General features: G+C 45.4%; 1 protein-coding gene across 2 annotated transcripts in view; it reads left to right on the top strand.

Annotated features, from left to right (window-relative positions):
* ARID4B (AT-rich interaction domain 4B) overlaps positions 1-12,648 on the top strand; it is a 1,313,885-nt gene that overhangs the window by 547,505 nt on the left and 753,732 nt on the right. For both annotated transcript variants that reach the window (XM_030198147.1, XM_030198148.1), the window contains exon 9: positions 8,148-8,227. In XM_030198147.1, coding sequence (XP_030054007.1) covers positions 8,148-8,227 — 80 coding nt within the window. The remainder of the gene's footprint in view (positions 1-8,147; positions 8,228-12,648) is intronic.

The raw sequence follows: 12,648 nt of genomic DNA on the forward strand, positions 1-12,648 counted from the left end.
CTATTATGCCCTGATCCATAGGTTGGATCAGAGAGGTATTGTTTGGTGGCAGGAAGACCACCTTGACGTTAGACAGCCTGACATCATCACTGTGTGCAGCACAGTTATCACAAAGCTAACTTCTTTAGCCACTGCTTCCAAATTTCCCCAGTCATCCATGAATTTGCGTTAGCCTCGTATGACAAAGATAGCCGCTTAACTTTCTTGAAGCAACGGGGCTGTTTGCTCTTTCCAATGACGAGTGGTTCCAACTTCTCACTCCCATCCATATTGCAGCAAAGGAGGATCGTTAGTCAGTCCTTCGACGTTTTACTCCCTGTAGTTTCGACATGTTTGAATGCAAGTGTTCCATCAGGAATCACTCGCCAGTAGAGACCGTTTTCGTCAGCATTGAAAATGTCACGAAGTGCAAACTCATTGAAGATGGTAGAAAGAACTGAAACAACCCAATTTTCAGCACCAGTCATCAGCATCTTGTTTTTCACCATGCTGTTTCTTGAATTTTATGTTGTTCCTCTCCTTCCATCTTTTCAACCATCCAACAGTGTCTTTGAATTCAGTTAGTCCAAGACTTTCAGCTAGCTAATTAGCTTTCTCCATAAGCAGTGGACCACTGACAGGAAACTGCCTGCTCCTGACTTGAGGAAACCACCAAGGAGCATCTTCTACATCCTCAGCTTTTCCCGCCCCTTTTCCTTTGTGGATTTGTATCGTTTTGCCAGTCTTCCAGAAGCTGGTCTTTCTGCTTCAAGATACGTGAAATTTGACTGGGATTGACACCATATTCTTTAGCAATAGATGCTTGACTTTGTTTTCTAATTTTTTAAGGACTTCTATTCGTTCAGCCAGTGTTAAAGTCTTACAGTTGCGCAACGACTCCGACTCCAGTGTACACTCTAACAACATTCTTTCGCTTGTTCTGCCTGTGGTAGTTAACCAATGAGATTTCAAATTTACCGCCCCGTTGTCACGTGCCAATCAGCTTCCATATTCTGTGCGTGCGATTATGCTGAGTCTTTCGTGCAGAGGAGCTGTCCTAAACCATGCATATAAGCAAATCTTGCACTTATCAGTGGTACGCTAAACCGAAGTTTGTCCCCATTGAAATTGATGGCGCCAAAAATGGGACCGAAGTACGGCATGCAGTTATGTTTAACTGCTCGCTCTGTTGAGCATGCGCTTATCCGACGTGCACTGTACTTATATACACTAACCAGCGTTACTACATCCTCCGCCAATGAGTTCCAGAGCTTAACTATTTTTTGAATGAAAAACTTTTTCTCCTATTTGTTTTAAAAGTATTTCCGTGTAATTTCATTGCGTGTCCCCTGGTCTTTCTACTTTTTGAAAGAGTGAAATAAATTGATTCACTCTTACCTGTTCTCTATACCACTTAGGATTTTGTAGTCCTCGATCATATCCCCCTCAGCCGTCTCTTTTCCAAGCCGAAGAGCCCTAACCTCTTCAGCCTTTTCTCATATGAGAGGCGTTCCATCCCCTTTATCATTTTGGTTGCTCTTCTTTGATCCTTTTCTAATTCTGCTGTATCTATTTTTTGTCATGGTGACTAGAATTGAAAGCAATACTCAAGGTGAAGTCACACCAAAGAACGATACAGAGGCATTATAATATTCTTGGTCTTTTTTACCATCCCTTTCCCAAGTTAGCTTAGCAGGGTTTTTAAAAAGTTTGGATAGTTCCCTAAAAGGTGTAAAGTCCATAAGCCATTATTAAGATGGACTTGGGAAAATCCATTGCTTATTTCTAGCATAAGCAGCATAAAATCTGTTTTGCTGTTCTGGGACCTTGCCAGGTACTTCTGACCTGGATTGGCCACTGTTGGAAACAGGATATTGGGTTTGATGGACTACCGGCCTTTTCTAGTATGACAACGATTATGTAAGAACACCAAGAGTATGAGGACACACTCCCATGTGCTCCTAGGAAAAGATTTGTTTTTTTGCCCAGACCTCCTTCCTGCATAGCTTGGTTCAATTTTTTTTGTACATTTCTTAGATTTGTGGATAATTGGTCTATAAATGTTTTAAGTAAACTATGAGTTAATACTTGGAAAACATTCTGGATGAGGTAGAAAGTTTCTCTGCTTCTCAAGCAAAACATGAGGACCTTAGTGGGTTCATTTTCGAAAGAGAAGGACGCCCATCTTTGGACATAAATCGGAAGATGGGCGTCCTTCTCACAGGGTTGTCCAAATCGGTATAATCGAAAGCCGGTTTTGGACGTCCCCAATTGCTTTCCGTCGCAGGGCCGGCCAAAGTTCAAGGGGGTGTATCGGAGGCATAGTGAAGGCGGGACTTGGGCGTGCCTATCACAAGAACGTCCTCGACCCATAATCGAAAGAAAAAGGACGTCCCTGATGAACACTTGGGCGACTTTACCTGGTCGTGTTTTTCTTACGACCAAGGCACAAAAAGGTGCCCAAAATGACCAGATAACCACTGGAGAGAATCGGGGATGACCTCCCCTTACTCCCCCAGTGGCCACTAACCCCCTCCCACCCTCAAGAAAACATCTTTCAAAATATTTCGTGCCAGCCTCAGATGTCATACTCAGCTCCATCACAGCAGTATGCAGGTCCCTGGAGCAGTTTTATTTATTTATTTTATTTATTGCATTTGTATCCCACATTTTCCCACCTATTTGCAGGTTCAATGTGGCTTACAGAGTCCTGTTATGGCGTCGTCATTCTGGGATATCAGATACAATTAGTGATGCATAAAGATTAAGGAGGGAATAAAGGAAAAGATTTAGGCTGATAAGTATAGAAGGAAGGCTTTCATAACTGGGGTGGATTGGCGAGGTGATTTAGTTAAGGCTATGGGTTTTCTTTGTAGGCCTCGTTGAAGAGATACGTCTTCAGAGATTTACAAAAGTTAGATATTTCGTTGATTGTTTTCAAGGCAGTAGGTAATGCATTCCACAACTGCGTGCTCATGTAAGAGAAGGTAGCCGCGTGTATCAGCTTGTATTTTAGTCCTTTACAGCTGGGGAAGTGTAGATTAAGAAATTTGCGGGATGGTCTTTTGGCATTTCTGGGAGGCAGGTCCACGAGGTTTAGCATATAGGTCGGGGCGTCTGCGTGGATGATTTTGTGTACAATTGTGCAGATCTTGAACGCGATGCGTTCTTTAAGTGAGAGCCAGTGAAGTTTCTCTCTTAGGGGTTTTGCACTTTCATATTTAGTTTTTCCAAATATGAGTCTGACGGCGGTATTCTGGGCTGTTTGGAGTTTCTTAATAGTTTGTTCTTTGCAGCCAGCGTACAGTGCATTGCAGTAGTCCAGGTGACTTAGTACCATTGACTGTACCAGGGTACAGAAGATGTATCTCGGGAAGAAAGGTTTTACTCTTTTGAGTTTCCACATGGAGTGGAACATTTTTTTCGTTGTATTCTTCACGTGGGTATCGAGTGTGCGGTTTCGATCAATGATAACTCCAAGAATTTTCAGATTATATGAGATGGGAAGAGAGCAGTTTGGTGTGGGTATGGTGGTGAAGTTGTTTGTGTTATGTTGTGAGGTACTCACAAGACATTGTGTTTTCTCTGCGTTGAGTTTTAACTGGAATGCATCCGCCCAGTTGTGCATGATTTGGAGGCTTTGGTTGATTTCATTGGTGATTTCATTTAGATCATGTTTAAATGGGATATAAATCGTAACATTGTCTGCATATATGCAAGGGTTGAGGTTTTGATTGGCTAGTAGTTTGGCTAAGGGTATCATCATTAAGTTGAAGAGGGTTGGTGAGAGGGGGAATCCTTGGGGGTCTCCGCATTCAGGTGTCCATGGGGCTTATATGTCTGCGTTCATTGTTACTTGGTATGATCGTGTGGTCAGGAATCCTCTGAACCAGTTGAGAACTGTATCTCCTAGTCCAAAGTATTCTAGTATATGTAATAGTATTTCATGATTGACCATGTCGAAGGCACTAGACATGTCGAATTGTAGGAGGAGTATGTTGTTGCCAGTTGCAATTGCTTGTTTAAATGAGTTCATTACAGACACTAGAACAGTTTCAGTGCTGTGATTCGACCGAAATCCTGATTGAGCTTCGTGCAGAATTGAGTGTTTAGGTATTCAGTGAGTTGTTTAGTCACTATGCCCTCCATGAGTTTGGTTATGAGCGGAATAGATGCTACTGGGCGATAGTTGGTTAGGTCCATTGTGCTTTTCTTAGCATCTTTAGGTAGGGGAGTAAGTAAGATGTTTCCTTTATCCGTGGGGAAGAGGCCATTTTGTAGCCTGTAGTTTAAGTGTTTCGTGAGGTCTGTTTTGAATTGTTTAGGGGCAGATCTAATAAGTCTAGTAGGGCAGATGTCTAATTTGCATTGCGACTTGGCGTATCTTCCGAGCGCTTGTGAAATGTCATCGAACGAGAGCGTGTCAAAGTTGGTCCATGATCGGTCTGCTGGGTATTCCCCAGGTATTGGGTCAAGACACTCAAGGAGGTTTTTGTAATCAGTTATGTTGGTAGGTATCATGAGCCGTAACTTTATAATTTTTTCCTTAAAATAATTCGCAAGATTGGTTGCAGATGGGGTGTCTATGTTGTTAGAAGTAGTTGGTGTAGTATTTAGTAGTTTGTTTACGAATAAGAAGAGTTTGTGTGTATCCTTGTAGTTTACTTATTTTGGTTTTATAATATGTTCTTTTAGTTTGTCTAATGGTGTATTTGTATTTTCTTTGTAGTTGTTTCCAGTCTTTGAGTGTGGATTCGTCTTTTTTCTTGCTCCATGCTCTTTCTAATCTTCTGACTTATGTTTTTAGTTCTTTCAGTTTTAGTGGGTGCAGTGCACTTCAGGCAGGCGGTCCCAGGCCCATCCCCCCTCTACCTGTTACGTTTGTGGTAGAAACAGTGAGCCCTCCAAAACCCACTGTACCCACATCTAGGTGCCCCCCTTCACCCGTAAGAGCTATGGTAGTGGTGTACAGTTGTGGGTAGTGAGTTTTAGGGGGATTTTGGCCTCAGCACACAAGGTAAGGGAGCTATGTACCTGGGAACAATTTATGAAGTCCACTGCAGTGCCCTCTAGGGTGCCCAGTTGGTGTCTTGGCATGTCAGGGGGACCAGTGCAGTACAAATGTTGGCTCCTCCCACGACCAAATGGCTTGTATTTGGTCGTTTCTGAGATGGACGTCCTTGGTTTCCATTATCGCAGAAAATCAGAAACGACCAAGTCTAGGGACGATCATCTCTATGGACGACCAAATTTCAGGATTTGGGCATCCCTGACCGTATTATCGAAATGAAAGATGGACGTCCATCTTCTTTTGAAAATACGGGTTTCCCCGCCCCTGGATGGGGACGTTTTGCGAGGACGTCCTCATCAAAACTTGGACGTCCCTTTCAGAAATGCCCCTCTAGGTCACCTGTGAAAAAATACAAAAAACACATTACCATTTTTTAACTGTTTGGCCACTTTAAGGTCATCAGACACAATCACTCTCAAGTCTCGTTCTTCTTCTGTACACAGAACTTCACCCCCTATATTGTACTGTTCTCGTGGATTCAGTAACCCTGCATTTCAAAGCATTGAATTTTAGTTGTCAGTTATCGGACCATTCTTTAAACTTTGCTAAATCTATTCTCATGCCAACCACGCCTTCAGGGGTGCCCATTCTTTTACAGAGTTTGGTATCATGTGCTAAGAGACAAGCCTTACCAGACAGCCCTTCAGCAATATCGCTCACAAAGATGTTAGAGAGCCGGCCCAAGGACCGATCCCTGCGGTACACCACTGATAACATCCCTTTCCTCGGAGCAAGCTGCATCTACCACTTCCCTCTGTCTCCTCACACTGTACCAGTTTTTATTTATTTATTTATTTATTTGTATCCCACCTTTTTGCAGGCTCAGTGTGGCATACATATTACCATTAACAGCGTTAGCTGGTTCCGGTCTGAAGAACAAGGTGATGTTATGGTAGATAAGGTACATGTATGGTAGGTACAATTGGGAGGAACTTAGAGGGGGAGAGGAGGAGGAAGAGTCAGGTAATGTCCATTACGTTCTTTGGTTATATTGTGTCGCAGATGCCAGGTATTTTTTTATGTTAGGTCGGTGGGGTATGCTCTTCTGAACAGGACTGTCTTTAGTGCTTTCCGGAAATTTAGGTGGTCTAGCGTGGTTTTTACTGCTTTTGGCAGTGCGTTCCATAATTGTGCGCTTAAGCAGGAAAAGCTGAATGCATAGGTGGATTTGTGTTTGAGTCCTTTGTTGTTTGGGTAGGGGAGGTTTAGGTAAGATCGTGCAGATCTTGTGGCATTTCTGGTTGGTAGGTCGATAAAGTCTGTCATGTATCCAGGTGCCTTGCTGTAAATAATTGTATGAACAGTTGTGCAGATTTTGAAAGTGATACGTTCTTTGATTGGTTTGTATATCTTAGGCCATGCTGTTATTGTGTGTTTGCTTTGATGTTGTAATCCTAGCCTGTAGTTTTATTAGATTTCTGGTTGATATACTGATATTTATAGGTTTTTCAGCTCAAGGCAATTATATAGGGTGCTGTAAACTGCCTTGATGTAAATTTTATTTGAATGACCGCATATAAAGTATTTGAATATGTAAATGAAGAATGAGTTAGAGGTCTCATAGTGAAAGGGTGAGTTGAGCTTCTTTAAAGACTAGAAAAGTTTGTTGTACTGAGTTCTGGTATTCAAACTGCATCAAGGTTTAGATGACAGTTTTGCAGCTTTTTTGCTGTAACTTATATTTTAGAATACTTGACACCTTAGCATTTCCCCTTAAACATATGACAAAAAAACCCACTTTATTACATCACCTGATTTACTAAGCTCTTTCCCATAAAATCAACTGTGGTAGATCAAACCCTTAGATCACTGTTCTTAATTAGGAAGCCTGGGGGGCCAGTGTCATTGACCTTGTTACCCCCTGATTCTCCCTAGTACACAGTTTCCCCTCACCTTTTCTTTGGATCTGCTGCTGGTATACTTCTAAAACAGTTATCCTGTTCAATATTGGTAGTATGTAGCTCTTGATGAGGTTGAGCTATATGCTGCCCAAAATCCCTCTGTAGTCTCACCATACTGAGAGAGCAGCATGTAATTACTACGAGCTCTGATGGTAGAAGAGAGCAGAATAGTTGTTTAAAAGTTGGCACCACAAACAAGCCTTCAGAGAAGTTATATAGGGAGATTAAAAACTGTGTGTGTGTGGGGGGGGGGGGGGGGGGGGGGGGGAGGGAATGTCAGCCTGAAGGGGGGATGTGAGTGGAAGCAGAATGGTGGAGGTTGACTGCGTGTTTCCTTCTCTGTCCAGTGATGGTCTTGGTTCTTACATTGAATTATTTTTTTTTTTACAAACTGCTTGAAAAATAGCAAAGATCTCTCTCTTAGATACTAAAATCTGGAATTAGGAGAAATGTGCTCCAAACACAATCTGCGCTGAGTCGAAAAGCCAGTTTTCTGTTTCCCATGAAACTGAAGTTTGTTCAGTTTTATGTGGCTTTTTGCTCTTGCTTTACACTGAGATTAGAGTTTGAACCTATATAGTATATTTCTTGCACACCCATTCCAGATGCCATCTTGGAGGAAATGTATTTGAAAAGGGTTTGAGGCCTGTATGTATTTTACACAGACTAGCGCAAGAGCCAGTCTGAGCACACATATGATCACTTAGAAAAAACTGTCATGATATACATCTCTTCCCTTGTGCCCCCCATTTTTTGAGTTGGATTCAAAAATGTGTTTCTTTTTGACAGCTACCTTTGATTTGAGGATTCTTTCAAACGCCTGAATTTGGTTGATTCAAGCTCCTGATGGAGTAGAGTTAAGGGGCTGAGAATTATAGAAGCCAGGGTTAAAATCTCACATCTATTAACATTTTGTATGGCCATGAGAAAGTCGCATACAGCCCACCCCCCCCCCCCCCCCTTTGGAACAACTTAGATTGTAAATCCACTTTGGTGAGGAAATACTTTCTTTTCTGATCATAACTTGCCTTGAGCTTGAATTTGGAAAAGGCAAATAATAAAATCTAAAATCCAAATCCATACTGGTTTTATAATGTTTTTGGCGAAGTCTGAGTAAACATTTTTTGTGTAAATGCAAAGTAGTTTTGCTTATGTAATCCTTTCTGTATTCTTGTATTGCCTTACTTTTTTTGCAGGTGGTTTCTTCAGACTGCAGTGATGAAATCATAGTTAAAAAGGACAGTATTTTAGTTCGTTCATTCTCTGATGGGAAATTGTAAGTAAAATAACTGTAATTTACAAATAATGAAATTCAAGGCATATGTTTAGAAATAGAAAAACTGAATGATAGTATTTTTCAGTTATGTCTTAAGCCATAAAAAGCTGTAGAAATCAAATTTTCTGTTGTATATAGCTACAATTTGTAGCAGCTTTTTCTCAGAGGACAAGCAAGCTGCTGCTTCTCACATATGGGTGATGTCCACGGCAGCCCCAGGTCCGGAAAATCTTCCTAGCAACAAAGGTTGCTAAAGCCTTTGCGCGTATGCGGCCATCTTCCCGCCCGTCGCGCCAGAGTCCCGCTTCAGTCTTCTTTTTTCCGCGGTCAAGAGCGGCTGTTTACGGCGGTTCTGTTGCCCCAGAAAAGAAGAGCCTTCAACTTAGCCAGCTTTTCGCAGATTTTCTTCTTCGTTTTTGTGCTCGCGTTCGAGCTGTTCCGTTTTTCTCTTAAAAAAAAAAGTTTCCTTATTTTTTTCTTTAGTTTATCCCTCGAGTAAGTTTCCTTTTGTCTTCGTGTGCGGCCATTTTGTCCGCCCATACGGGTTTTCTCCCCTTTTTTGTGCCCTTCCTTTGGCACCATAGCGAATTTTTATTTCGCCGCCGCTATTTTTCTGTCGATGACATTGAGGCTCACCAGCGGCTTCATGAAGTGCACTCAGTGCAACCGGGCAATCTCCGGCACCGTCCCTCACGTGTGGTGTATCCATTGCCTTGGACCCGACCATCGCCCAGACGCATGTAAGTTGAGTCTTAGCTTTAAAAAGCGGACACAAGTGTCGAGACAAGCTCAACGGGAACGACTGTTTGGAGCTTTGCCCGGTACTTCGGCGTCGACATCGACAGCGGTACCGAGGTCGTCGGCGGTGTCAATGTCGGCACCGGAAAGTGCATCGACCTCAGGAGCGCAGGTAATGGCTGTCCAGAGACCATCACATGCTGGCAGCAGTGAACCATCGAGTGGGTCTCCACCTGCCTCGAGGGCTCCTGCGGTACAGGCCCATCGGGACCGACCCCGAGTAGGCGTGTGGATTCCACGTCCTCGTGGAGCGAAGGCAAAAAAGCACCGTCATCGGTCCCCTTCTTGTCATGGTACCGAGAGCTCTGGGGCGTCGAGAGAATCGGCACCCGTGAAGCATCGATGCTGGGAGAACCGCTTACCCTCCATACAAGAGGTGTCGATGTGCCGGTCTCCGGACAGCCCAGTACCGCCTCCTCATCCTCGGCAGATTCTGCCTTCGACTCCTGCACCAATTCCATAGCCTTTCTCGACAGACACTCTTGACGAGCGCCTCTGAGCCATTCTTCCAGGGATCCTGGAAGGGCTGCTGCAACCGTCTGTTCCGGTACCGTGGGTGCTTGCGCCGACGGTACCGTTGATAGATGCGGCAGCTGACTCCCTGCCTGTGGTGAGGACTTCGACGTCAGTGCCGCTTGCGGCATTGGCCTCGGCTGCCACCCAAGTTGACTCTCCGTCGACATCGATGGAGGGTAGCTTCATCGCCGCCGGCACAGGAGTCAACTTCTCGGCATCGCCATCGAGGACATAGCTCCTCGGCGTCAAGATGGGCTTGGCTTCGGACTGCAATCAGAGAAATCCTGTCCGATACCGAAGGAGAGGCCTCGTGGGAGGCAGAGTAAGACCCAAGATATTTCTCTTCTGAGGAGTCTTGTGGCCTTCCCTCTGACCCTACTCCTTCACCAGAGAGAAAGCTTTCTCCCCCAGAGAGTTTGTCTTTCTCATCCTTTGTGTGGGAAATGTCTATGGCCATTCCCTTCCCGGTGGTAACTGAGGATCAGTCCAGGGCCGAGATGTTTGAGGTCCTGGACTATCCTTCACCACCTAAGGAGTCATCCACTGTTCCTCTACATAATGTCCTGAAACAAACATTGTTAAGGAACTGGATGAAACCACTATCTAACCCCACCATTCCTAAGAAGGTTGAGTCCCAGTATCAGATTCACGGGGACCCGGAGATGATGAGGGTCCAGTTGCCTCATGACTCAGGGGTTGTGGATTCCGCTCTCAAGAGAGCCAAAAGTACGAGAGATTTCGCCTCGGCGCCCCTGGGACGGGAGGTCGGACTTTGGACTCTTTTGGGAGGAAGGCCTACCAGTCCTCTATGCTCATCTCCAAAATTCAGTCTTACCAGCTCTACATGAGCATTCATTTGCGGAACAATGTGAAGCAACTGGCGGACTTGGTCAGTCAGCTCCCTTCGGAGCAGGCAAGCCTTTTCAGAAGGTGGTCAGGCAGCTTGAAGGCGTGTCGTAAATTCCTGTCCAGGGGTACTTACGATTCTTTTGATGTGGCGTCCAGAGCCACGGCTCAGGGTATAGAGATGCGCAGACTCTCATGGCTGCATGCCTCTGACCTAGACAATCGGGTCCAGCAGTGGCTTGCAGATGTTCCTTGCCAGGGGGATAATATTTTTGGCGAGAAAGTCGAACAGGTGGTAGAGCAGCTCCACCAGTGGGAAACCACATTCAACAAACTCTACCACCGGGCACCTTCAGCATCTACCTCATCAGGTAGATGTTTTTACGGGGGAAGGAGGAATGCTCCCTATGCTTACATTAAGCATAGGTACAGTTCAGCTTCCCACCAGCCTGCTCAGGCTCAACGCCAGCGCGCTCGTTCACGTCAACAGCGTTCGTCTCGACAGGCCCCTGCAGCTCCCCAGCTAAAGCAAGGGACGGGCTTTTGACTGGCTCCAAGCGAGCATAGCTGCAATAAAAGTGTCCGTGCCGGACGATCTACCAGTCGGGGGGAGGTTAAAATTTTTTCACCAAAGGTGGCCTGTTGTAACCTCCGATCGGTGGGTTCTTCAAATAGTCCGGTGGGGATACTCCCTCAGTTTGATCTCCAAACCTCCAAATTGCCCACGGGAACTCAGTCCTTTCAGCTTCCAGCACAGGCAGGTACTTGCAGAGGTACTTCCTTGTGCAAAAGAAAACAGGGGGGATGCGTCCCATCCTAGAACTAAGGACCCTGAACAAATATCTTATTCGAGAAACGTTCAGGATGCTTTCCCTGGGCACCCTTCTTCCCATGATTTAGAAAAATGACTGGCTATGCTCCCTGTACTTGAAGGATGCTTATACACACATCCCGATACTGCCAGCTCACAGGCAGTATCTTCGATTCCGTCTGGGAACACAGCACTTTCAGTATTGTGTGCTGCCCTTTGTGCTCGCCTCTGCGCCCGGATGTTCACCAAATGCCTGGTGGTCGTTGCAGCGTCGCTACGCAGGCTGGGAGTGCATGTGTTCCCTTATCTTGACGATTGGCTGGTGAAGAACACCTCGGATGCAGGAACTCTACAGTCCATGCAGATGACTCTCAAACTCCTGGAGCTAGTCGGGTTTGTTATAAATTACGCAAAGTCCCTTCTCCTTTCAGTTCAACAACTAGAATTCATAGGAACTCTGCTGGACTCTCAGACAGTTTCGGCCTATTTTCCCGAGGCGAGGGCGGACAACCTTCTGTCCCTGGTTTCCTTGGCCAGAGCGTCTCAGCAGATCACAGCTCGGCAGAAGTTGAGACTTCTGGGCCATATGGCCTCCACAGTTCATGTGACTCCCATGGCCTGTCTTCACATGAGATCAGCTCAATGGACCTTGGCTTCCCAGTGGTATCAAGCTGCTGGGGATCTAGAGGATGCAGTCCAGTTGTCCACCGCTTTTCGCAATTCCCTGCTATGGTGGACAATTCGCTCCAATTTGATCTTGGGACGTCTCTTCCAAATTCCTCAGCCTCAAAAAGTGCTGACTGCGAATGCATCTCTCCTAGGGTGGGGAACTCATGGAGCTTGGTCCTTTCAGGAATCAGGTCTTCATATCAATCTCCTAGAGTTGCGAGCGATCTGGAACACTCTAAAGGCTTTCAGAGATCGGCTGTCCAATCAAATTATCCAAATTCAGACAGACAACCAGGTTGCCATGTACTATGTCAACAAGCAGGGGGGCACCGGATCACACCCCCTGTGTCGGGAAGCCGTCCAGATATGGCTTTGGGCCTGCCATCACAACATATTTCTCCAGGCCACGTATCTGGCAGGCGTAAACAACAGTCTGGCCGGTAGGTTGAGCAGGATAATGCAACCTCACGAGTGGTCTCTCAACAGGGCAGTTGTTCCAAGATCTTCTGAGCGTGGGGCACCCCCTTGGTGGATCTTTTTGCCACTCAGATCAATCACAACGTCCCTCAGTTCTGTTCCAGACTTCAGGCCTACAACAGGCTAGCCTCAGATGCCTTTCTCCTACATTGGGGGTCAGGCCTTCTGTATGTGTATCCTCCCATCCCTCTAGTAGGGAAGACTTTGCTGAAATTCAGGCAAGTCCGCGGAACCATGATTCTGATTGCTCCCTTCTGGCCGCGTCAGATTTGGTTCCCTCTTCTTCTGGAGTTATCCTCCGAAG

Source organism: Microcaecilia unicolor, chromosome 3, assembly GCF_901765095.1.
Source record: "Microcaecilia unicolor chromosome 3, aMicUni1.1, whole genome shotgun sequence".
Taxonomy (NCBI): Eukaryota; Metazoa; Chordata; class Amphibia; order Gymnophiona; family Siphonopidae; genus Microcaecilia; species Microcaecilia unicolor.